Raw genomic sequence first — 24,562 nt, 5'->3', positions numbered from 1 at the left:
AGTAATCTGATAACTACACTCACTACTTTTACACTACATAGATGGCAATAGTAAGGTGGGGAATTTCTTGGTAGCTCACACTCAGACGTCCAAAATGATTTGCTATGAAATTGTATTAGTTAGTATAATTAACTAAGTCCTGCCTGAAAGTATTATTGGATTGAGACAGACCTTGTCCTGGCTGCTCTGGGACTACCAAAAGGTGGCAATGGAAGCTCTGTAGCATGGTCAGTCGTGTGTGGAACTCTCCTAATGTCGATCCCTCCATGAAGGCCTGAAGCGTGGAGCCCACAGATGACAACGTCAACTGCTCCTTGCCTTCCTCACCTTGTAATAGAAATATACATTCATAATTTTCAAAATGCTGGAAAAATAGCATCTGTAATGAAAGAACATCAAACAGAAGTAAGAAAAAAAACATGACAAATGTGAGCTCATGCACCTGAGACTCAAATGTGCTTAAAATACCTTTAAATGAAATTCCCCAGACTTTGGATTCCCATGAATAGACCACAGTGAGTACATTTAAATGGCCCAAAACTGGAGTTATCAGATAACCTAATCATTAGCACTGATATTGGTGTGTGTTGTGTTAAAAAAAGAAATTTGATATTCCAAATATTTGGGGACACGTGTCAGTTGATGGATTCAGTTGACACATGTTCAATTGATGAATTCATTTTAACAGTGCTTTCTGAAATGTGATCTGATCATTATCTGATTGAAGTTAGAGGCTTTGTTCACATGCACACCCAAATCTCATTATTATATGATTTCTATACTTTTAACATGAGTTAAATTACCACAAAATCTGATGAGAGTAACCATAGGGACCATGATCAGAACAAATCAGATGACTTTGCTGTTTACATGTCATTTTAATAGTCTTATCACAAAAAAAAATCTGATAAAAGTCAGATTTACAGTGTGTGTAACTGCAGCCACTAATGGCGAGTTTATTTTTGTTAACTGCAACTTCATGAAACTGTACCTTGATGGGGTTCCTGCTTCTGCTCTTGCAGATACCGCTCAATCAGCTGATAGACAGAGAACCAGTGTCTGGTTGACTTTTCAGTGTGGCGTTTCACTGCATTATCCAGACTACTCGACCAGCAACTACACCACAGCCCAAACACATGCAAACTGTTTAATAATTCACTTATTGATACAAAATATAAATATTTTATTCTTAATTGTAATATGTATAGCACATAGTTACGCCATTTCCAAAAGAAATTTGCATTTCATTACATGTTAGATATATAATTGTTAATGAGCAGGAGCTATAGTTGAGGCTGTATTTTAAGGGAAGGGGTATATGATTTTGTTCAGATTATTTTCCTTTTAAGATCTCACATAGCAATGTCCTACCTGAGTTCAAGTTTGCGCCACTGGATGATGAGCTGAGTTACAGGCTCCAGCTCCTTCCTAAGAGATACAGAGCGGCTGGCATTGTTCTCCCAGTCCTGCAAGAGAACCACAGGAGGTCACAAGAAATATGTGAGAACCAGTACACAGGATCACTCCATTTTAGGTATGATCAAAAGAGCTGACCTGAGCTTTACTGAGCAGGATCTCCAGGCCATTAAGAAACTTGGCCAGAGGACTTGCCAGACTAAAGGCCAGAATCCGCTCAATCACAACTGTGAGCTGAACACACCACACATATTACACACGGGTATCTTGTTGATTTTAAGTAAAGGTATCATCATTAGTACCATACCTGGACCAAAGCTGGATGATCAGGCCACTCCTCCAGCCTATGCTTCACAGCCAGGGTGAGCTGCTGCAGCACAGGCAGGCAGAGTCGTGCCTCACTCATGTTTGGCTGTTGGTAGAAGTCATAGGGCCCCTCTGAGCACAGCACCAGTGCACCTGGGCCACCAACACCCTGCACTGTGTTTTGCAGGAGAGCAGACACAAGCAGCTCACTGCCAGCCAGTTGCTGGTCTAGTTCTGAGTCTGGGAAAAGCAGTGAATATATGTCAGTAGAAAACCACTAACTAACATTTATGAATACATGCACTGACCTATAAAGTGGTAGAGGTGGAAGATCAGTGGAGCAGCCATCTGATAGGAAGAGACCAGGGCATGCATGTGTTCTCTGCTTTGATTGACTGGAGGTTTGCGGCAATACCATAAAGAGCGAGCATATCCAAGGCAGAGACGCTGGTGTATTTGGATCACCATGTTCAGGGCACTCTGAGACAAATTGCTGTTCTCACTTGACTCATCCTTAACATTGTCTGACCCTGATGTGGAAGTTCTGTGGCCTTCCAAACTTGGCTGGACCATAATGTCTGCAAAGTCCTGTAAGCCACAAACAAAATAAATACAATTTAGTAAATAGTTTTATGTTGCCTCAACCAACATTTTCAGCAGGACTTATCCTGTAGCTTGTTTCTGCTAACACAGTATACTGGTAGGAGTACCTGGTGGAAGAGTGGAAATTGCTTCCTGAATTCTCTCTCATCTTGTTCATCTTCAGTCAGATCAGAGCCGTGCTGTCTGCTGCGGTAGAGACTAGATTCTTGCTGTTCTCTCACTGTTCGTCTGTGCTCCTGCTCATCCCACTCGTTCACCAGAGCCTGCAGAGCCAGGCCTCAGTCAGTCACACATCACAATGAGCATAAAGCTCATACAAATAGTTGGACACATGGAAATGTTTGACTGCTACTACAATACAGAGCTACATGCAGTCGAAACCAAACGTTTACATACACTATATAAAAAGACCCATATGCTTTTTTTCTCTCTGTCTGATATGAAATCAGACTAAACTTTTTTGGTTTTAGGATCAGTTAGGATTACCAAAACAATTTCTATTTGCTAAATGCCTGAGTAATGAAAGAAGGATTTTTTAGACAATTTTTCATTACACTACTTCAAAGTCAGAAGTTTACATACAGTTCATTAGTACTTGGTACCACTGCCTTTAAACTGTAGGACTTGGATCAAACGTTTTGGATATCCTTCCACAAGCTTCTCACAATAGCTGTCAGGAAGTTTGGCCCATTCCTCTTGACAGAACTGGTGTAATTAAGTTTGTAGTCCACCTTGCTCGCACATGCCTTTTGAGGCCTTCCCATATATTTTCAATAGGATTGCGATCAGGGCTTTGTGATGGCTACTCTAAAACATTGACTTTGTTATCCTTAAGTCATTTTGTAACCAGTTTGGCAGTATACTTCAGGCCATTGTCCATTTGGAAGACCCATTTGCACCCAAGCTTTAACTTCCTGGCTGATGTCTTGAAATGTTGCTTCAGTATTTCCACATAATCTTCTTTCCTCATGATGCCATCTATTTTGTGAAGTGCACCAGTCCCTCCTGCAGCAAAACAACCCCACAACATGATGTTGCCACCTGTATTTCACAATTGGGATGGTGTTCTCAACCTTCCTTTTACCTCCAAACATATGATGCTCATTATGGCCAAACAGTTCAATTTTAGTTTTGTCAGACCACAGGACATGTCTCCGAAGATTAAGGTCTTTGTCCCTGTGAGCATTTGCAAACTGTAGTCTTTGTAGTCTGGTTTCTTTTGGAGTAATGGCTTCTCCCTGGCAGAGTGGCCTTTCAATCTAGGTTGGTACAGTACTGCACTCTTACCAGCTTCAGCCAGCATCTTCATAAGGTCTTTTGCCTTTGTTCTTGGGTTGATATGCACATTTTGGACCAAAGCACATTCATCTCTAGGACACAAAACCCGTCCCCTTCCTGAGCAGCATGATGGCTTGACATTCCTGCAGTGTTTTTATTTGCATATAATCGTTTGAACAAATTAACATGGCACCTTCAAGCATCTGGAAACTGCACCCAAGGATGAACCAAGCTTGTGCAAGTCCACAATTCTTCCTGATGTTTGGCTCATTTCTTTTAACTTTACCATAATGTTACACAAAGAAGCAATGTGTTTTAGGTGTGCATTCAAATACATCCACAGGTGTGTCTCTAATTAACTCAAATGCTGTCAATAAACCTATTCAATGCTTCCAAAGGTATGTCATCATCATCTGGGTGTTCCCAAATAGTTTAAATGCATAATAGTTTTACTGTATGTAACCCTCTGACTTTGAAGAATGTAATGAAAAATTGTATAAAAAAATCCTTCTCTCATTATTCTGGAATTTAGAAAATAGACATAATTTTGGTAATCCTAATTAACCTAAACAGAAAAAGTTTAGTCTGATTATATGTCAAACAGTGAGGGGAAAAAAAAACTGTCTTTTACATTGAGTATGTCAACTTTTGGTTTCAACTGTACATTTGGTTCAGCATGTCATAAAAAAAGTAATTATTGACCTGGCAAATGTGTCTAAAGAGGCCTCTGGACTCAGTGCTCAGCTCTCCAGTGGTCAAGGCATGGCATTGCACGTACAATAGGGCAGTCAGAAGCAAGTCTAATGTCTGGGGAGCCACATGGCCACCTTCCTGAGAAGGATGGAACTTCAGCAACAACTGCACGACCTCCATACATGATCTAGAGCACAGGAAGTCGGCCCGCGCCAAATAGGAAGGCAGGTCAGGAGTCAGTGATGGAAAGGCAAGCAGGCAGGACAAGAACCGAGACAGTCCTGGAATGGGGGTGAGGGAGGAGGCCACCTGAGCGGACACCAACCTCATACCGTAACGCAGCTGTAGGATCCCAGTGTGTACAGGACCAACCACATCTGGGAACAAAGGGAACTTCTCCTGCAGCCTGACACAGAAGCGCTGCTGAGAGTTTTGCCACACCTCCTCCTCCTTCAGCAGGCTCTGTGCTGCTGCCTGGGAGCCAGAACTTTGTAGCCTCCCTTGCAGGTTTGAAAGAAGCTTCTGAACTGTGGAGAACTGGCCGATGGTACAAAGATAGTGCTGGAGCTCCTGGAAAAGACAGCCATACTGGGCTTCATCTGGGCGACAGGCTTGTTTCCTGGAAAGTTCTGCGATCACTTCCTTTAGCTGCTGTATACGGACCCATAGGTATCTGGACAGATCATAGACCAGTTAGAAACTTGATAACTGGTAGAACATGTATTGAGCATCACAAAATGAGCACCAGTTGGACCAGTTGTAGTTGCTGAAGCAAAGACACAGACCGATATGACACTGTGGATTACTGACCTGATTCGAGGATGCTGAAACCCATCTGTTATGCTGTTTTCCTTCAGCTCTACACCAGTCGTAAGTTGAGATAAAAGGCTCCGTCCCCTCCACTCCTCTAACAGCTGCATCAACTACAAAAGGTAGTATTTCATTAGTGTGTGTGTGGGTGTGTTGTGTGTATGTGTATGTATATATATATATATATATATATATATATATAATATCTTATTAAATTCTATTATAATATCATATCTCCTACCTCCTGTTGGGCATACTTCAGTTTATATGCTCTCTTCACAGCAGGGTCAAAGATGGTCTGTGGAGTCCACACTCTAATCTGAAGAAGACCCATATTAACCCAGAAGACTCCTGAACGAACCAGGTTGGGCCCATGGAGCCTGCTTTCAATGTACTGTTGCACACAAGAGCTGCATGCATCTAGCAAACCATCTGGAAGCAATTTTGGTGGAATGAAGTCTCTTAAAAGGGCGTGGACCTCCTGTGCTGGGATGCGAGGGTCTGGAGCTTCCACTAGACCTTCACAGCTCTCCATATACCCCTCCTGCAGGCTAAGAGGCAGCAGATCTCCCATACTCTGGAGCTGCCGACGTAACACTGCTCCCTGCAGACTGAGGTCTGTCAACCTGTTAATGCAGGGCACCTTGAACCTTTTATACACACTACTTTAAGTTTCATTTTTACACATTTATGTGCCCGTAACTCCTATTTTTGTTACATTTACACAGCATATACACTGAAAAGAAACTACAATAAAATACCATACCTGAAGTCAGCCAGGACAGGAAAGGTCAAGTTGGCCAAAGCCACAGAGGATACATCTCGAAGCTGCTGAACTCTCTCCCTCCACTCCCCCAGTCGTAGAGGGGATGAGGTCATGAGGTTTAGGCCAGATGGATCCCACCGGGTCCCAGTGACACTGCCACTCAACACTCCCAGCATGCAACGGGACCACACAGCTTTACTTAATAAAGCAGGGCCCTGAAATATTCAGTTGTTATTTAGTGACTTAACCTTGAACTGTAACAAAACAAAATAGTTACCATTGTGTGGGTTCCTTGTGAGAGCTTGTGTGGCAGTGGATCCTCTGTGCTCAGGCGGTCCAAGGTAAACCAGTGTTCTGGATCAGAAGTGATACTGCTGGACCATAGAACTTCAAGAGCCTCAGACAATAGCTCACACCACACCTGCTGCAGTGCCTCTGCTGGCTGGACATATAACATGCAAAATGTAGATTTATACATTTTTCATCCTCTTCCATATAATCTGTTTAGAACTCAAAGTTCGTCAAGCAAACAATCACTTCCAGAAAAGAACTGGGCTTAAAGGAAAGTGGTGAGGTTGGACAGGAAGGCCATAGCACAAGGGTGTTCACCCCTTTTTGACTCACAGGCTACTTTTACAGTCAGCAAAGTCAGATCTACACACACATTTTTATTTTATATTTTTTTTGTATTATGAGCATGAGGAGTGAATATTTAACTTGGTTTTTAGCATTCATTATAACATTTAGTTATTAGAGACCCTCCTAGTTACATTACATTAAAATGAATAAACCTTCAACATAAAATTGGAAGAGAAACAGTGTATTCTTTTTGTATTGTAGCCTATTGTGTACTATTTATGAATGATTATTAGCTGACCAGTGCATTCTCTTGGCATGTATCTCAGAAGAAGGTTTAGGTGAATATGCTGAATGTAAATGGGATACCATTCTTCAGAATAACTCAATAGTGAGTGTGGTGTGTGTTAAACTGACCCGATCTGACTTCAACAAAAACCACAGCGCCTGGTAGTGTCTGACATTCAGAGCAGTAGAGCACAGACAGAAGTCCAGATGTGTGGATATTTCTCCACGCAGAGCCTCCTCAGTTTCTGGGTCACTATCAAGGACAAAAGGCCAACTTTTATGATTACTAATATTATGCACAATAATAATAAAATAAGTTTTGGCTAAGACACATTAAATAGGTGACCATGATAATGAAAATTCAAAAGGAAAATTTACATTTAACAATTACTGTATTCATAATGTGTGTGTCTGTGTGTGACTCTGGGAGCATACTTGGGTGCCATGGCCATGTGCAGCAGAGCAGTGCTGAGCCGGACCTGGTTGAGGATGGTGAGATACTCCGTAAGGGGCCACAGCTGGGCTCTGTGGCAGAGCTGCTGCAGCTGGTCTCTGCTCAAGGGGCCACCATTAATCTGGTCCTCCTCCAACAAGCCCTCAACCTCAAGAAGCCCACAGGAGGTCATGTGATGCTGCTGGTGCTCAACTATTTGCTCCAGTTTTTCCAACACTCCTGGCAAGCACAAAGCATATGCATTTATTTGACAATCTAATATCAGTTTAGACAATATAAAAACAATTATGTATGATTATATTATTCGCAAAACAGTTGAACATTATATTTTCTGAAATATAGAGAACCAAGAACAATGAAATAATAATAAATCTGATGGATCCCAAACAAATTGCCAGAATGTGGTTGGAGCTTACCAGACTCTTGTGGATCAAGCTGATTTTTGGCCATCAAAACAAGGCCCCAAGCTTCAAGAAGAGCCTTTTTTACATCTAAGCACAGTCCTGCCTCATGAAGCCGCAGCAGGTCCAGCCTCCAGCTCCGAGAGGCTCCATCGAAACGAAGGTCACTGACATCCAGAACTTTGGAGAGAGATGTGAGCTGAGAGGAACACTCTGCTACACGTGCCAGCTGCAGGTCAGAAACACGGGTGTTAACTTGGTGCATTCATTACGTAACACTACAGTCCACCATACACACATATATTTCATCAAGTTTGAATGTTTTTAGTTACTATTGCAGATTTCTGTTCATTTAAAATCTAGATCGATATCTCCATATAAACAGTAAAGGTAAGGCACCTAGTACTATCTTGACTATGGTCATGAAGTTGAACTTGGTTGCCTGACCAGCCAAGTCCCTCCAACATTCTGTTCAAATGCACAAGGGTCTGGAACCGGACCATAAAGGTCATCAAACAACTGTCCCAACATAGGGCAGTCCAACCACAGCTGCTGATTTGTATCACGTTTCTCAAATGCGGAAGATATCTCCTCTAGAAAATTCTTGTATCATTCAGAACACTTCTTTTACCTGAGATAAATAAGAGTTTAGTGCTTTGTTTGTTGATTCTGAAGAAATTTGTGCCGTTTCTCAGTCCTCTGCTTTATTTATTTTTTCTCTTAAGGCACTATGTTGTTTTGACACAAACGGACGATGCGTTTCTGATTTGTTAATCTGCCTGTAAATCATGACCATTGGAAATTGGGGAGAAAGGATACAGTCCCAGATCCACACATCTTTGTAAAGTTTTGTTAAAGTCTGTGATTTTGGCTGGCCAAGCAAGAAACTTGGAACAATAAAGTGTTGATAAGACTTACCTTAAATGGTAGGGCCTTTCCCAGACTCTTCTGGATACCTTTGAGGACAGTGGCTACAGACACGGAGGAGGATAGAAGGCTCTGGATGGCAGCTGACACAGACTGGAGCTCTGGACTATTACCAGTTCTAGTGACAAAATAGAAAAGTCAAACTTTATGTTGCTAAATGCACAGCTCAGTTTAAGTGTTTAATGTTGCCAGCTCTCAAGGTTGTGCAGGACAGTAACTGTCTTATCACAAAAATTGTTGTTTTTAGTCCCTCACAATGTGGTGCTTTAGAGGTTTTGAAAAGCAATGTCACAGCCTTAAAGTATGTGACAGTGTTGATTCAAGCAAGAAAATCAAAGAGCAGAATTATTTAAAAAAATATTATTTCTTACTCATAAATAGCCTCCGTCTCTCCAGTGAGCAGTTGGGGAAGCCTAAGAAGAACGTGTTTGTGAACCCACTGCCAGTGCAGCGCCAGCACAGCAACGCCAGGACGATCTGTAGACACCAAACCAGACACGGTCCAGAAACGGTCCACCCACTGCAGCAACTGAAGGACCTACAACATGGGAAACTGTTAGGACTGAGCATTTCTACTATACAGACAACTGCACAATAGATGTTTTAAAAAATGTATTCTGACCTCAAACATAACATGGTCTGAGATGTGAGGCTGTCCCATCTGAATGGCCTCAATGATGTAAGAGTTCCACAGGTCAAAGAAGGGTTGAAGGTGCATTAGCACGGGGTGAGCCAGGTGACCTATGTCCACAATCCCTAAGACAAAATAATAGAGGTGATATTAGTTAATAAATAACAACAATACTGTGTATTCCATACCTTTACTGAAGGCTATGGCTCCTCGGAGAGCACTCTCCTGAGAACAAGCATTCACTGAAGAGGAGCAGATGACTACCCGCTCATGACGATCCATCAGCAGAACCATCCTATGTCACAGAGACAGTTTTATTTTCACATTTACTGCCACTCAAATCATCAAAATTGTTAAGCAGTTATTAAGTCTATATAAAGCTATATGACACTACAAATTCTGCATTTAAATACATAACCTATAATGGACCTCCAGTCTTTGCTGTACGCCCTGCAGTTCTGATATGACACAAACCTGTTGGCGACATCAGTGAGAGCCTCTAGAAACTCAACATATCGCTCCTCATTCTCAAAGTTGCACTTATTGGCCAACATCTCCAGATATTGCTTGTTCCAGCGCATGTCCACTTGTATCAGAAATTCATCTAGCAGAGAAACAGAAGAACATACAAATAATTAGTGTACAAAGAAAACAAGGACATGAGAATGTTCAATTGAAATGAATTGATATATTTAAGAATGTTGTATGTGTTCTAAACCAAACCAGGATATTTTGCAGTACTAACTGTACAGATAAGTGTCAGAAGATCTTACCAGTGCTGTGTGGCTGGAGCAGCTTTTTGAGAGACTTGCCCTTCACACAGAGTTCACTGCTGAACACAGACTGCAGAGCTCCGCTTGCTGCCTGCACTTGTACCAGGACTGATTCTGTGACAGAAAACAGAAGTACATCCAGCAAAATGTCCAGATGCATCTGAAGCTGTGTGTGACAAGGTGAAAATGGACTCACCTGGAACATGCTTGTAACTGTTGGCAAGATGAGTTAAAAAGCTGCAGCGGAGGGGCCAGTCCCCATGAGAGGTCCTCTCTATGAGCAGTCTGACAGATGTGGGGACCAGGGTGAGAGGGCTCGATTCTGAATCCAGTGCTTCGCCAGAAAACACAAGGCCATCCCCAGAACCACTCAGTAAGGACTGCTTAAGGTCACTCAGACAGAGGGGACGATTTCTAACACAGAAACCATTGTTTTGCCATATTATTCTATTTTTTAGATTGACTGGATTTATACTGTGTTCCTCATCCTCACCTTCTACCCTGTAGGCTCAATGCATTCAAACAAAATAATAAGATTTGTCCATCTCGTAGAACAGAAGCAAAGCATGAGTCTTCAGTGGAAAAGTGGGCAGAGGGCAGACTACTGGGCCACACTCCAGCACACATTAAAGCCTGCCCCCAGGACCCCGAGTCCAGGGAGGACACATGCTGCTCTATCAGCTGTCGGGCATGCTGGAAAATAATACATTATTTTTTTTACTTTTTAAAAAGTGCATTACTACTACAAATCATAACTAAGGGGAGTAGGATGGAGTTACCTTTTGGTTGACAGTAGTGTGTTGGCTCAGAGAGTAAGCATCTACACAGGCATGTAACATGGCAGAGGGCAGGTCCACACCTCTCTGGAGCTGAGCAGAGAGCAGACAGGCCGCGTGGAGCAGGGAGGAAAGTGATGAGGCTGGGGAGTCTGAGCACAAAGACATATTAAGCATGTCAAGCTAGAAGTCAAGTAGACACCTGACATAATGACAGAATGCAAGACGTAGGGATCTAAAATGTGGGGCAAAGAGTTTTGATGACAGGGTTTTCACACATATATTATTGGTTCCCAGATACTTTAAGCAATAATAATGCATACACAAGGACAATAAATGCAAGGAGTAAAATAATTATTTAGCCTCACCCCATATGTTTTCTTTGACGCTGTTATGTATTTGAATGAGCAGATCACACACACTGTCTCCCATCACTTCTGCAGTGTTCAGCATAGTCTTTATGTCCTGAACATTCCAGCACTGGCCCTCATGTTCTCCCGGGATGTACACCTCCACCCCACGATTCCTCATGGCCCTGGAGAGCTCCCCGTGTGCAGGGTCCATGGTCAAGAATAGCCTGAGTACACCAGATATTCAGCATATAGTGGTTGTTTGAGGGGGAGAGGGGTTAACGGGGATGTAAAAGGCTTACCTGAAATTGGGATGTGGAGTGATTTTGGGTGTGCTCCCGTCTATGGTTCCACGTTCATTAATAGTGAGAGATCCATTAGGTTCAAGCAGAGCATTAAGACGATCCAGAACTGATGCACTGGAGAGAAAATTAAAAAATAAATACTTGCAGAAGTTAATCACTGAGCAATATAATTTCTCAGTAGCTACTGCCTTTACAGAGATGAAAGAAAATACCACTGGTATAATTACTATATATGAATGAATTAAATCAATAAAATCACGTTTTCTCTCCCATACATGTCCAGATTGTCAAGGAAAAACTCACTTTAGCTAAACAGTGGTTGTAATTTGTTTAAAAGGATTGTAACTGATTTTTACTGTCTTAAAAACCTGAAAAACAGAACTAGTTCATTTTAAACCATTTTCAGTGGTTTAAAGTCATTCCTCACTTACCTTATGTCTCTGATTATTCACTGTGGTGAGCTTTTCACAACTCTCAGAGACCAGAGCTAAGTTTTGCTGTGATGGTAGAGCTAACAACAACTAGCAAGCTAACACACACTGCCTGATAATCAGATAAAAGGCTTTCTAATTAGATACAGACAGGTTGGAACTGACTTATTTTGACCTTAAAGAGCTGCTTATACAATATATCTGTACTGGGGCAAGTTCACCAATACAAAAAAATTAGATACAAGGTCTTTGAGATCAATGGTCACACACAATTAAATGATTTGTATAATACTGTGTATAAGTGTGTTTATCTCACCTGCAAAAGTTAGCATTGTCCATGAGCAGCCAGTCACCAGTTTGGAGAGCCTGAACCAACATCCCGTCGTGCCACTCAAACCCTCCATTAGAGCAGCCGTCCTGCATCTGTGCCAGTCGCTCCTTCAGCTGAGCAAAGTCTGTCTGCAACCTGGACATATCTGACACCCAAAACATGTTAGAGGAAAGAAAGATATAGCTTAAGTGTGTGCAATATGTATTTAAGTATTACCTGTGAAGACTTTAAGCTTGGTGTTGAGTTTCTGAAGTAGAGCAATGATGGCCTCCAGTCTGTTGACCGCATCAGCGGTGACTGTATTTCCCACCCCCTGCAGACCATCTACCTTTAGCCAATCACAGAACAGCCCCCAGGTCTGAAGTAATAACTCTGTATCCTGCATCCCCACATTCTGAGACATCAGTCCCCGTCTTGTGACCATAGCAACTGTATAGTCCACAATTTCCACCACTTGTTGCCATGGCCTCATGATGTCCACCTTAAAAATTTTTTTTAATGACAATGTTTAAACTTGTTAATCAATTAATATGTAATCAAATCAAGTATGAAAAAAAAAATTGTGTATATGATGTTCAGTGAACAAAACCAGCCTCTAAAGGGACACCGAATATCAAAACATAGCAGCACAGCCTTTAATAATATTTAGCAAAATTACCTGTTCGAAGCCCCCCAGTAGTTCTGTAGTGTCCATGGAGCTGTTCATGGGCATGACCCTCAGTCTGTGTCCGCTTAGCAGAGCCAGCAGTTGCACCAGGCTGGTCTTCCCACTAGCACTGGGGCCTACCAGAATCATCATCCAGCCCATCTCCACACACTTCATTAGGGACTCGAGGGGTCTCAGTGCCTGGTGGGTGATTGACAGACAGGGGGCCGTAGTGACTGGGGCAGCACCACCTCGCTGGAGGACAGAGAATCCCACCTGTACAAGGCAGACACTAGATTAGAGTATTGTGGGAGAAGGTTGTGAGGAGAATGGGTGTTATCAAACAGTATCAAACCTGTAGGTTAAGAGGAGTCATGTGAAAGTGTCTGGAGCTGGTGTAAGGCTCAGAGTTCTCTCCAAAAACCTTTCTAAATACAGACAACACCTAAAACAAGCAAACATTATAAAATATGTCTAGTTAAGGCTTCATGACAGCACAATTACTGCACTGCTACAGTATGTATGTAATATGTATAAGTATGTATGTCATAAGTACAAAGGGGTAATCACTCAAGTAGTGACAGAAGATAATCTGAAACTATATCACACAGGAGTTACCTGAGTCTTGTCAGTCTCTGTTCTCATCCGATCGGCATATACCAGAGATACATGCTGCCCTGGGTTAAAGAAACCAGGAGACTGGTCATTCTCCATAAGTTGGCACCAGCGGAACATGTCCCGCAGGTTGAACTCCCACGGACTGCCTTTATGCCCCCAGCGCCTCTCCACACAAACCTGTTGCACCAACTGAACAGGAAAGGACAAAAACAGCGCAACAGGTTAAGGTGACATGTAAAATAAAGCACATTACAATACTACTGTAGGTCATACTAACCTTGTTACTAAATTCTACCATCTTTACAATTATTTCCTTATTGATATTTGGGAAAATAGAAGTGGAAATAAACTCCATATCCTTGCTAGTCAGCTGGTCCACAAACACCTTCAAATATAAAAGAACAATCACTTTAATCACTGAACAATCCAAGTATATGATAGCCCCAGGGAGATTACAGTACCAACCTGTGTAAATCGATTTAGAAAAGACTTGGGAAGTCCTTTGCGGCCACCACCCTGAGTGAATGGGTTCTGGCAGCCAAAGATCTTGGTTTGGTGGTGCTGCACTCGGAAGCTCAAATCCAGTTCAGGGATGTAGATCTCAGCTCTGTGGTCGAAGCAGGCATTAAGACCTTCAAGCACCGACTGAGAAGCCAAGTTCAGCTATAAACAGACAAGACATGATTTTGTTAAGTTTAAACACTTGTAGAGAGGAGATCAACATTACTGGCATCATAAAAGTATACTTCAGTTTCTGTTAATATGCCAGAAGATGTGTTCAATACTGAAATATAACCTAAGGCTTATAAACCCCTTGACCTAATGTGTATGATGCTCACTTCATCCAGGACAATCCAGTGACCCTTTTTCAGGGCTGACAACAGAGGACCATCCCGCCAAGCGAACTCTCCCCCTTTACCTCCCTCCACTGGCAGATCAGTCCCAAACAGGTCTGTCACATCCTTTAATAAACAGGAAAAAATATGAAAAAGTGTGTTCCATATAAACACTTTACATTTCATGTCCATAATAAAAAAAGAATAGAATCTAAATAGATATAGAATAGAAATGCATCTAAAAATCACTAACCGTTTGCTCTGACAAATTGATTCGAACCAAGTGGTTCCCAGATGCTTTAGCTAGTGCTGCCACCAGGCTTGTTTTACCCACTCCAGGGGAGCCCTCCAGCAGCACCGGCCTTTGGAGTTTGAGTGCACGTAAAAGTCTCTGAGCATTGACTGCTGTTGTACCAGCTCCAATGGTGAAGTCTGTCAGGTTGCAACCATCACTTTGAGAACCTGTGCAAAGAAACACAGCTGACAACAAAAGCAGATAAAGCTGTTTTTTTTCTGTCTTCATATGACTAAATCCTATGGCTTTCCTCTTCAACAGAAACCCTACTCTACTTTACATGTTATGCATCTTTAACGTTATATTTATCTCTAACATATTTTTGCACAAACCTAGTTCAATGTAAAATGGGTGAATGCCAAAAAAGTGCTCTCCCCATTGTGGCTCACGGGGGAAACTTGTATCATACACCTTCAGAGCCTCCATCACTTCCTGGTCACGTTGGATCATTTGACCTAGATGTTGCTGAAGGAAGCCCAGGCACAGTTTGCGGGCCAGAAGAGCATTGTCTGCACTGGACACAGTGGTCCCTGCAATGAAAAGTACATTTAGTATCAATACACATCATTTAGTAAAGGCAACAAATGACAACCAGTTGGCAAGTTTTTAAGTATCACATTAGTTATGTCAATTCAGTTCCACGCTATGCTCTGACCTGAGCCAAGGCCGTCAATGTAGACCAGACAGGCAGCGTGGATGAAGGCTGTGACAGTGTCCAGTTTTAGCTCACACCCGTCCTCATCTGTATCCATGGCCCCACTGTTCTTTTCTCCACACACCACATTTAGAAAAGACACCCAGGACAGAATGTCTCTGACACTCAGGATACACCGGCAACCAAAGTCCTGTTGGATAAGCCACTCGATAAAGTCCAGCATCAACTCTGCAATGTCCCGCTCTAAGATAAAAGTGTCAGTTTTAGTTTTGGGGGTATTTGTAGTTTTTGGCTACTTCTTTAATAAACAGTTACCCTTCAACGTTATGCCTGGGTGAAGGTTGTGATGGATGATTTGAAGGAGGTCACTGCGACTATTGTTTTGTGGACACCAGATCTCAGTGAAACGGTTCCTTAGAGCAGGAGACAGCTGTTCAAAACAAGCATAAACTTGTCGATCAAAAGGTGCCTCATGGTATGGTAAAAAAAAACAACAACATAGAAATTCTATACATTTTTTGCCACATAACCTGTATTTGTTTGTTAGTTGTTTATACTGTATCGAATCAATAAAGTCAATTTTACATTTATATACAACCATGTTATTTTTAGAATTATCCTTTATACCTCTTTTTTCCCAAAGTCTCCTCCTGGATTCATGGTGGCCACCAAACGGAAACTTGGTGCAGCATGTAGTAACTCCACATTGTCATTGTCCCCACTGCCTTTCTCTGCCAGCACCAGTGTCTTCTCAGTCTCCAGGACACTACAAAATAAAAAAATGGTTGAAATGATTTGAAAGCACAAATATTAGGATATGTTACTGTAAACTGTCTGTAATGTGTAGTTGTATGTGTATGTGGACCTGTTGAGTCTCTCCAGAACAGAGTCGTCAGCCAGAGAAATCTCATCCATTAGAAAGACACCTCCCTCTTTCAGAGCCAGGACAAGGGGCCCATCATGCCACTCAAACAGGCGGCCATCCTCGTCCTCTGTCTGCACACACAGAAAACCATATGGCACATAATATTAATGCTGCCATTGTAACCTGTTCAGTACAATACACTCTGGTACAGCGTAATCCTATAAATGCCAATGTGCACATCAGTACCTGGTTTGAGTGCCGAACAGGTCGCAGTCCTCCCAGGAAGTCTGAAGTCTCCATGTGCAGATGACAGTTTACAGAGAAGAATTTCAAACCAGACAAAGCTGCAAAGAGCTGGCAGATGGTAGTCTTTCCACACCTGGTTAATACATTTATTACACTGTAATAGGTGCAATTAATAAAGAAAACTGCTTCTTCAAGTCCAGCGGTTTTAGTCTCATTCTTTGATACACTTTTTTCCTAGATGTTTCAAAACAAATGATGAAACAAATCTGCTGACTTCTACATCCCCAACGGAAGCTGACTTCACTGTAAAAGATCAGTTTAAATAACATCTTACCCAGTGTCTCCAACCAACAGCACAGACTCTCCAAAACGAAGCGCTCTGCCCACTAAAACTGCCAGTCTCCTCATGCTTTGTGTCCACACAACATGGTGGAACTCATCTGGAATGTCTCCTGTGCAGTCTACCAATTCACCTAGACAAGAGACAAAATATCAAATTGAACCAGTCAGCTCTGAATTCTGAACACCATATGAAGCAGAATCAAATGTCACTAACTGAACTGGCTGGTGAGCTGTTTGTGAGAAAACAGATTCTCTGGCTGAATGCACCGCTTGAAGTGCTTCTCTAGGATGTACCGGATAGTGGTGTCCTCTTCAGGCTTCCGCACACGTCCCGCCAGTAGCATGTACCCTGCAAAGAACAAACATTATCATTTCGCTAGGAGTGAGACACATAAGAAGCCACATTTATACCTTGACACATTGACAGAATTTAAGATAAAGGAATAAAATACATGCTTTTGGATTAACTACATCAAAAATACTAGTGATTCCAGACCTAGGGGTTGGGACCCAAACTTTACAGGGGTTCCCCAGATTTCCATAAAAGTGAAGCTCAATCTAGAATGCTTAGATTTGATAATGCTTACTGTTCTACAATATCTTCCTTGAGACAGACAAAATGAAAAGAAATCCCCAAATTCCAAGCTTGTTATTGGTTGTGAACCCCTAACCCTCAACTTTGTACCATTATCAGCCAGCTGCTGGAGCCAATCTTGAGATGTTTGGCTCTGCTCCTCCAGTCTGTAGCGGTCAGCCCAGCGGAACAGGTCTCTCAGTGTGATAAAGCCATGTTTCCCTGCAAACACAGAGGACCCCCTGCGGAAAGACTGAAATGACACCTTGTTAGCACCATGTTGGGTTACAGTTAAGAGCAACACTGCTGGGCAGAAGCATTACCTGTAGATCAAGCATGACTTTGACCAGTTTACTGCAGTAGGATGGAGGTAGGCTGCAGCGCTGATGGAGGATCGTCTCTAGCTCTGCACTGGGCAGTTCATCAAAGTGTAGCTCCACAAAGCGGTTTCTGAAAGCTCTGGACAACACCTGGTTTAAAAAATCAGAGCACATAATTTGTCATTACTCTAAGTGGCTTTGTTCACATGCACACCTAAATCTCATTATAATCTTATTTCTGGACCTTTAAGATTACATAAATGACAATTAAACTGCTAAATCTGATGTGAGTAATCAAAGGGACTATGATCAGAAAGAAATTAAATGATTTGGCTTTTTATATGTCCTTTAAATAATGTTCTAACTCCAGAAATCTTATATTAATCAGATTTTCAGTGTGCATGCAGCTGCAGCCAGTTATCCCCAACCTATATATTACCCTACAGTTATTAAAGTAGATTCCTTAAAAAATTACAATAGCATACTTAAACTACTTTTATCCCAGCTACTTACACTGCATGTCAAAAATATACAGAGCTCTGACCTTTATATATAGCATCTATTTAGACAGTTATGGACCAACATACATTCCAGGAATAAAGCAATTGTTCTTCAACTTCAGTTTCCCATTCCCTATGAAAGGCATTGTATGCTAGACTACATGTATTACCTTCCTTCCCCCGTAAACTCCAGGAGGGTTCTGAGTAGCAAACAACATAAATCTAGGGTGGGCCTTGACGACTTCTTGTGTCTCTGCCACAAACAGTTCCCTGTTGTCATCCAGGAGTCTGTTAAGAGCTTCTAGCACGTCTGTGGGTGCCAAGTTCAGCTCATCTAGAATGATCCAGTATCCCTTCCTCATGGCATCAATTAGCACACCTGCACAGACACCCATTGACAACATAGATGTGACACATAAATATTACTGTTGTTTTCAAATCTGAGAAGCATGCATTTACTTTTGTTTTTTGGGACTGATACAAACATATTTTGAATCGCTCTGTAAGGCAAGCAGTACATCGTTTGCAAAGTTACTGTATGACGGGACTGATGTTTCAACTGGAGTCTATTTTGCATGGTTTATGTGTGGCATACCCTCTTTGAAGACCAGCTTGCCCTTTTGGTCAGAAGAGTAACAGCCAATATACTCCTGGATGTCAGTGTGCTCATGGTTATTGACCCTCACGCACTGGTTTCCTGTGGCTGTAGCGAGCCAGTGGATCAAACTAGTCTTCCCCACAGAGGTCTCCCCCTGGATCAGCACTGGGTGGCTCCTGACAAGAATCAGGAAATGTTAAAGCTATATTAGATTAACAGAAAAACACAGCGATGCAACGTTCTTACCCCGCAGACACCACTCGGGCCAAGTCTCGCAGGTTGAGTTTGACAGAGGCAGTAAGGATGTAGCTGGGGTCCTGCGTGGGCTCCAAGTCCCCCTGAGAGACCCAGTACCCCTCCACCTCCACACAGCTGCGGTCCGAGGGGCAGGGGATAGCCTGTGTGATACACAGACTAGCCTTTTTAGAATTCAAGAAGAAAAACACATTCCTGGCAACAGAGGATGAGTCATCAGGTGGCCCAGTGCAGTACTCGGACTTATGCCACTTGTGCCACCATTAACTTCATAGCTGTGGTGATTTTCAATTTTGCTTTTCAAATTTACATTTTGTAGTTGAAGGCAACATTGTCTTCAATGTAAAGATTACAAGATTAATTTCCATTTTTTTTTGTTTTTTTCTATTCTCCTAATAGTAAATACAAATACAAATTCTATAAAGATATTTTGATTACATTAACAGAGCGGTGTAGTACCTGTTTGAGACACTTTGTGTTACCCATGAGAATATGCTGACAAATCAGTTTCTGCACCAGGGGATGAGAACTGCGGTCCAGCTGGGTCAAGAAGCTCAGGCAGAAGCCCTGTGGGCAGAGAGACCGGAGTGTGAATCCACCAGAGGTCTGAATATGAGGAGGCAGTGAATGTTCTGTGCTGTACCTCATACAGGGAGCGCTGGAGGCTATAGCAGGGGTTAGCACGCACATATCTGAGAGCTCTGCACAGAGTCCGCAGGCTGTAGTGAGGTCTGTGGCCTGTCCCGTCCACCAGACGAGTGCTGGCCTCCTTCCGCACAGCCAGGTAAAAACTGTATTAAAGATAAATTAAGTATATGTTCTTTATTCATAACAATAATAGTGAATTAGGTGTTGTGATCGGTGAAGACCAGTTGTTAAGCAGATGGCATGCCTGCTCATCTAGCTGTTTCCTGACCATATATATATATATATATATATATATATATATATATATATATATATATATATATATATATATATATATATATATATATATATATAAAAAGTCACACAACGCAACTGAGATTTATTTAAAAATATGTAATCTTATTTTTCTTTAACATTACATAATTGATAACTTTATGAAACATGGTGCATGTATATTATTTATGTTTTGTTAAAAAGGTTTGTCAATGGATAGTAAAAATGGGACACTTCTCCTATGAGATGTAGTGATGTGTCATCTGGAAATTTAACAATTACTAAGATTAGTAAAGTTAAAGTGCTGAATACTGATATCTGTTTCCCTCCTTGCTCATTGTTGATAATTATTTTGAGAAATCATTAATGTGATCAGTGTCTTGTAACATGATCAGTGTGTTCACATAGATGATTAGTTATACATTATTAATAATGATAAATGATAAAGGCAAACTGAGAAAATTTGTTATTTCAGAAGAGCGTCTCAAACTGGTAGCCCTTCGTATGACTCAGTGCCCATAAAGTAGCTCTCACGTTAAAAAAGGTTGGTGACCCCTACTCTATACCTTCCTTTCTCACTTACGGATGACTAGCACTCTCCTCTCCCATCTTCACCTTACCCCCCTCCAAAATCACGGAAATGTCTGACACACACAGGTACACACACACAACACAGACTTGTCACATACAAGTGTAAATACCTGTTGCGTTCACAAACCATGTTGTCTTGGTACCTCTTAACTATCGTATATGTATGGTGACTATGTATATATATTTTGCATTAAATAAAAAGTATATGTTCTTTATATAGTCTATATTCATTCAAAAAGGAAACGTTAAAGTAAAAAAAAATTTTAAAAAATGGCAGAACTACCTTATAACGCCACTGATGACATTTCTGTTTGGGTTGAGGCATCTGAGGTAGTCTGACACTAAAATGCGGAGGTCAGCCTCGTTCTCCAGCTCATTCACATACAGCTCAGTGAATCTGGACATGCACAAATATCTAGTTAGATTTTTTAAATTATTTTATTATTATTTTCCAAATCAAATCCATTCACCTGTTTCTGAGGCCAAGAGGCAGGTTTCTTTTGCCGACATCAGTGGCTGGGTTCATGCAGGCAAACAAGCGGAAGTCTGGATGGCGAACCAAGGGCTCTGCAATTGACAAAATGAGTAAATAATACCTTTAAAACTAATATTATGATTAAACAGCACTACTCTGATTTGATGCAACACCTGCATCTCCTCGGTCAAGCAATACCAGTGACCCAGTGCTGCTCTCCAACAATCCGCTCAGACACTCCAGTGTCTCGGCTGCTGCCAGGTTTATCTCATCCAGAAGAATCCAGTGGCCTTTCCTCACAGCCTGCGCCAAAGTTCCCTATAGACAAACACAAGCTTACAATTCAATTTGACACAGCACCTGCCACCAGACATTTACAGAAGAAAGTATTGAAAAGAGGGACAACAAAAAACAAATGCTACTCAGCCCAAATGCATTGCCTGAAAAATAATGGAGTAAGGAGGTAGAAGAGAGAATATGTACAAATCTATTTTTGATGCTAAATGAAGTTATTTATAACATTCTCTTTTTGAAGCATATTTCGTACCAAAATTATGTACTCCCGTCACTCAAAACATATGAAAAGGGCAAAAAAATAGTCTGCCATTTTGATTTAAGTGTTTTCTGAGTTTATTTAAAGAACTAAACACAGAACACTGAAGGTGAATACATTAATTCTATCAAAAGTATTTCTCTCCCAAAAAAGTAAAAAAGTTTTCACCATTTACCTCAACAAATGCAAAGACCATGGTTGCCTCACAGGCCTGAACTTGCTCCTGAGTGTGTTGAAGCTTGGTGGACATGGCTTCCCACTGCTGACGTACATCTGAAACTAAACAGACAGTCATTACAGAGTACTTATGATTAACTCATTTAATATTCTTACCATTGGTCTTGTTCTTCAGTTCTTTGGTAAGCGCAGATTTGCATACATGTTCCATGAGCCGGAGGAGATCGTGCCATCTCTTCTCCCTGTAGCAGGTCTGCACATGGCCCAGAAACGTCAGGTTCTGCTTCCTGGAGTAGGTCTGAGAGAAGAGCTCTTCAAAGGCCTCACGCAGAGGTAGCAGGATCTGCTTATGATCAACTGGCTTGTACCTGGAAAGAGGAACACAATCTGACTTTAGAGCAGTGTAGTAATGTGGAAGCCAAAAGTGATGAAACATCAAGAGAGCATAGCTCACCCCCCGAGCAGGTCTGCAGTATCACTCTGCTGGTTCATGTTCACTACTCGCAGCCTGTGGCCTGTTCAACAAAAGGATTCAGATGTTGGATAACATTTATAACAACGTATTTGGAGATCAGGTTGTAAAATAACAGAAATGACTGTTGGTCTGACCAGTGATTTGGGCCAAGTGTTGAACAGTGGATGTTTTCCCAGTGCCTGTCTCTCCCACCAACAAAACAGGCTCCGCTTTGGCCACACACACTGCCAGCTGCTCCAGAAGCACAGCGGAGGGGCGGGTGGCCGCAAAAGTATGCTGATTACTGAAGAAGAAAATCACTATGACTTACACAGGAATATTATAGATGTGATGACAACTGTAATCACAAAGAGGTCCATTAAAATTCATATATTTATGGGGGATAGTTAAAATGGTAAGAGCAGGGAATATGTCAAAACGCTTACATTTTGATGCAGGCAAAGCTAATGTCTACATCAAAATGTAAGCAACATACTGGATTACTATTAATTTGCCACACTTTGGATATGATAATACAGTCCTTCCATGTTATATGATGAAGAATGGATAGGAGCCCTTGTTGTCATGGTTACATTTTGACAGTTATTGGAGTTGTGTTTGTCCTCTAGTGTGTCCCTGTCTACAGTCATATTGGCTTTGGAAAAATTCAATATGAATATTTGGGATGTGGTGTGGTGAGTACCATTAGATCAGCCTTCTTTCCATAATGTATCATTAAAAATCAATAGTCAGTTTATTCAGGATCAGAGTGGTGGAGTGATTTTCCATATGAGCATGTAGGCAGCATGGCAGGCTAATGCATATTTGATGTAAAGTAAGGTCAGAAGAGGCGGTCCAGCCGGATGGCCCACTTACACATTCAGCTGAACAACTTCAGTCTGCTTTCGACGCAGAGCCACTCTACCAACTGTGGCCTCCAGCTCACTCAGAGATAGAGCAGGTTGGTACAACTCACAGAAGTGCTGGGCCTGCAGACAAAACAGCAAATTATGTATGCTTTTCTACATAAATGATTTGGGTTAAAAGGTGACCCTTATATATTACTTTTTGTTTGGAAATGTTTAGCTTGCTGCCAATTATCTCAGCCATCTGCAGGCGACTTTCAGGTCGAGACAACATAGATGTGAAACAGTCAAGAGCCTGGAGAAGTTAAACTGCTGTTAATGACAACAGTGAAGAGGAATCATTTGAAATGGACTAGTCCAAAACTCCTATCCTCAAACCTCTTGGAAGACATTTTGAGCTGTAAGTGCAGATGTGCTGTTGAAGTTGACACTGATGCGTTCACACCATTTTAATAAGTCTCTGTAACAAAACAAAAGCAAAAAAAAATATGCTTAATGCAAGAAACTCAAAAATCACATAATCAGATAATTAATTTGTTATTTATTACTAATTAATGAATTAAAAGAAATTCATTAGTTATTATAATGCACCAAATCAGCAAACATTGAGTATGATGTTAATAAAATTTTAACACACATTCAACCACAAAGCTGACCTAAGTAACTTTTGTTTTGTGCATTAGGCCTACAATGGAAGGATAAATAAAATATATTTTGTGCCAGGATTTCGCAAATTATCTCTGATTGATTTTGTAGATTTTGAATAGGTCAACACATTTGGTGTTCAAATAAACTAGTTAGTTAACTCCTTAGTTTAGTGCCTTATGTTCAACACAAGCTGGTGCTGCTCTTCTCGTCAATCATAGGTTACAGTTCCAACAAATCAAGGGACTGTTGAGACTCGTCAAAGGGATTGCCTAGCTTCTGTGTAACATTTGACTGACACACAGAACAACTTGTTTGATGAGCCCAGGAAATCGTTAAGCATCAGCACCAGACTTGGCCCCTGCAATCTGATCTACAATGGACTGAAAACTGATAACAAACATTCCAGTTCTTAAAAAATACACTGCAGGTAGTTTAGACACATCTTCCTCCTCCTGCCTGTTCAACTGTGCCAAGCCAATGTTTACTCTATGGCATTTTGAAGTACCCTAGAGTCTCATGTACAGTGAACCTTAAATAAAGTGTCACTAAAGCCCACCTGAGCGAAAGAGACCGTCCCTCTAAAAAGCTTGTTCGTTCCTCCTCTGGTACAGGGGGAGACTGTGGCCGGAGGGGGTCCTGTTCAGAGTGTCTATCCCCAGTCAGCTGACAGTAGATATCCAACAGCCGGTCTGAGACCACAGAAAGTTGTGGGTATCTAGTGATCAGTACCTGTACACATGATGGAAACACTGAGCTCAACAGGAAAAGTGCAGCTTTAGGTAACCACGACTACAAGATAGAAAGTCTCACCTTCTTTAGCTCCTCTCTCTCCATGTTTCTCATTTGGAGCTTTGTCCAGTATTTATCCAATAGTGCAGCATGAGAATTATGTGGTTTGTGCCAGCTCCCACTACTGTAATACATCCTGCAATATAGAACGACCAACAGTTATGAGGATATAGCTTAACTGGATTAAAAAGTGAGGATAATAACAATGAGTAGGGTCTATATT

General features: G+C 41.6%; 1 protein-coding gene across 1 annotated transcript in view; it reads right to left on the bottom strand.

The window, feature by feature from the left end:
* Positions 1-24,562, bottom strand: part of mdn1 (midasin AAA ATPase 1) — a 42,828-nt gene that overhangs the window by 15,376 nt on the left and 2,890 nt on the right. The window contains exons 9-70 of the mRNA XM_055232369.1: positions 24,361-24,475; positions 24,107-24,279; positions 23,281-23,362; positions 23,102-23,197; positions 22,913-23,025; positions 22,192-22,340; positions 22,037-22,097; positions 21,739-21,950; positions 21,581-21,684; positions 21,026-21,170; positions 20,848-20,944; positions 20,661-20,774; positions 19,509-19,656; positions 19,325-19,432; positions 18,857-19,008; positions 18,608-18,786; positions 18,183-18,391; positions 17,516-17,662; positions 17,304-17,445; positions 16,833-16,967; positions 16,611-16,749; positions 16,277-16,409; positions 16,031-16,161; positions 15,793-15,931; positions 15,481-15,595; positions 15,166-15,408; positions 14,843-15,040; positions 14,469-14,677; positions 14,219-14,341; positions 13,845-14,042; positions 13,657-13,764; positions 13,380-13,568; positions 13,117-13,206; positions 12,774-13,037; positions 12,332-12,596; positions 12,101-12,260; positions 11,351-11,467; positions 11,067-11,275; positions 10,702-10,850; positions 10,416-10,615; positions 10,119-10,336; positions 9,923-10,036; positions 9,624-9,753; positions 9,338-9,444; positions 9,141-9,274; positions 8,890-9,056; positions 8,510-8,636; positions 7,607-7,820; positions 7,172-7,409; positions 6,866-6,989; positions 6,150-6,314; positions 5,873-6,087; positions 5,348-5,732; positions 5,107-5,219; positions 4,306-4,969; positions 2,433-2,588; positions 2,031-2,310; positions 1,724-1,962; positions 1,555-1,650; positions 1,372-1,466; positions 992-1,116; positions 172-327 (exon numbers count right to left, since the gene is read on the bottom strand). Coding sequence (XP_055088344.1) covers positions 172-327; positions 992-1,116; positions 1,372-1,466; positions 1,555-1,650; positions 1,724-1,962; positions 2,031-2,310; positions 2,433-2,588; positions 4,306-4,969; positions 5,107-5,219; positions 5,348-5,732; positions 5,873-6,087; positions 6,150-6,314; positions 6,866-6,989; positions 7,172-7,409; positions 7,607-7,820; positions 8,510-8,636; positions 8,890-9,056; positions 9,141-9,274; positions 9,338-9,444; positions 9,624-9,753; positions 9,923-10,036; positions 10,119-10,336; positions 10,416-10,615; positions 10,702-10,850; positions 11,067-11,275; positions 11,351-11,467; positions 12,101-12,260; positions 12,332-12,596; positions 12,774-13,037; positions 13,117-13,206; positions 13,380-13,568; positions 13,657-13,764; positions 13,845-14,042; positions 14,219-14,341; positions 14,469-14,677; positions 14,843-15,040; positions 15,166-15,408; positions 15,481-15,595; positions 15,793-15,931; positions 16,031-16,161; positions 16,277-16,409; positions 16,611-16,749; positions 16,833-16,967; positions 17,304-17,445; positions 17,516-17,662; positions 18,183-18,391; positions 18,608-18,786; positions 18,857-19,008; positions 19,325-19,432; positions 19,509-19,656; positions 20,661-20,774; positions 20,848-20,944; positions 21,026-21,170; positions 21,581-21,684; positions 21,739-21,950; positions 22,037-22,097; positions 22,192-22,340; positions 22,913-23,025; positions 23,102-23,197; positions 23,281-23,362; positions 24,107-24,279; positions 24,361-24,475 — 10,322 coding nt within the window. The remainder of the gene's footprint in view (positions 1-171; positions 328-991; positions 1,117-1,371; positions 1,467-1,554; positions 1,651-1,723; positions 1,963-2,030; positions 2,311-2,432; positions 2,589-4,305; positions 4,970-5,106; positions 5,220-5,347; positions 5,733-5,872; positions 6,088-6,149; positions 6,315-6,865; positions 6,990-7,171; positions 7,410-7,606; positions 7,821-8,509; positions 8,637-8,889; positions 9,057-9,140; positions 9,275-9,337; positions 9,445-9,623; positions 9,754-9,922; positions 10,037-10,118; positions 10,337-10,415; positions 10,616-10,701; positions 10,851-11,066; positions 11,276-11,350; positions 11,468-12,100; positions 12,261-12,331; positions 12,597-12,773; positions 13,038-13,116; positions 13,207-13,379; positions 13,569-13,656; positions 13,765-13,844; positions 14,043-14,218; positions 14,342-14,468; positions 14,678-14,842; positions 15,041-15,165; positions 15,409-15,480; positions 15,596-15,792; positions 15,932-16,030; positions 16,162-16,276; positions 16,410-16,610; positions 16,750-16,832; positions 16,968-17,303; positions 17,446-17,515; positions 17,663-18,182; positions 18,392-18,607; positions 18,787-18,856; positions 19,009-19,324; positions 19,433-19,508; positions 19,657-20,660; positions 20,775-20,847; positions 20,945-21,025; positions 21,171-21,580; positions 21,685-21,738; positions 21,951-22,036; positions 22,098-22,191; positions 22,341-22,912; positions 23,026-23,101; positions 23,198-23,280; positions 23,363-24,106; positions 24,280-24,360; positions 24,476-24,562) is intronic.

Source organism: Periophthalmus magnuspinnatus, chromosome 24, assembly GCF_009829125.3.
Source record: "Periophthalmus magnuspinnatus isolate fPerMag1 chromosome 24, fPerMag1.2.pri, whole genome shotgun sequence".
NCBI classification, from domain to species: Eukaryota; Metazoa; Chordata; class Actinopteri; order Gobiiformes; family Gobiidae; genus Periophthalmus; species Periophthalmus magnuspinnatus.
This window is presented reverse-complemented; position numbering and strand designations above follow the sequence as displayed.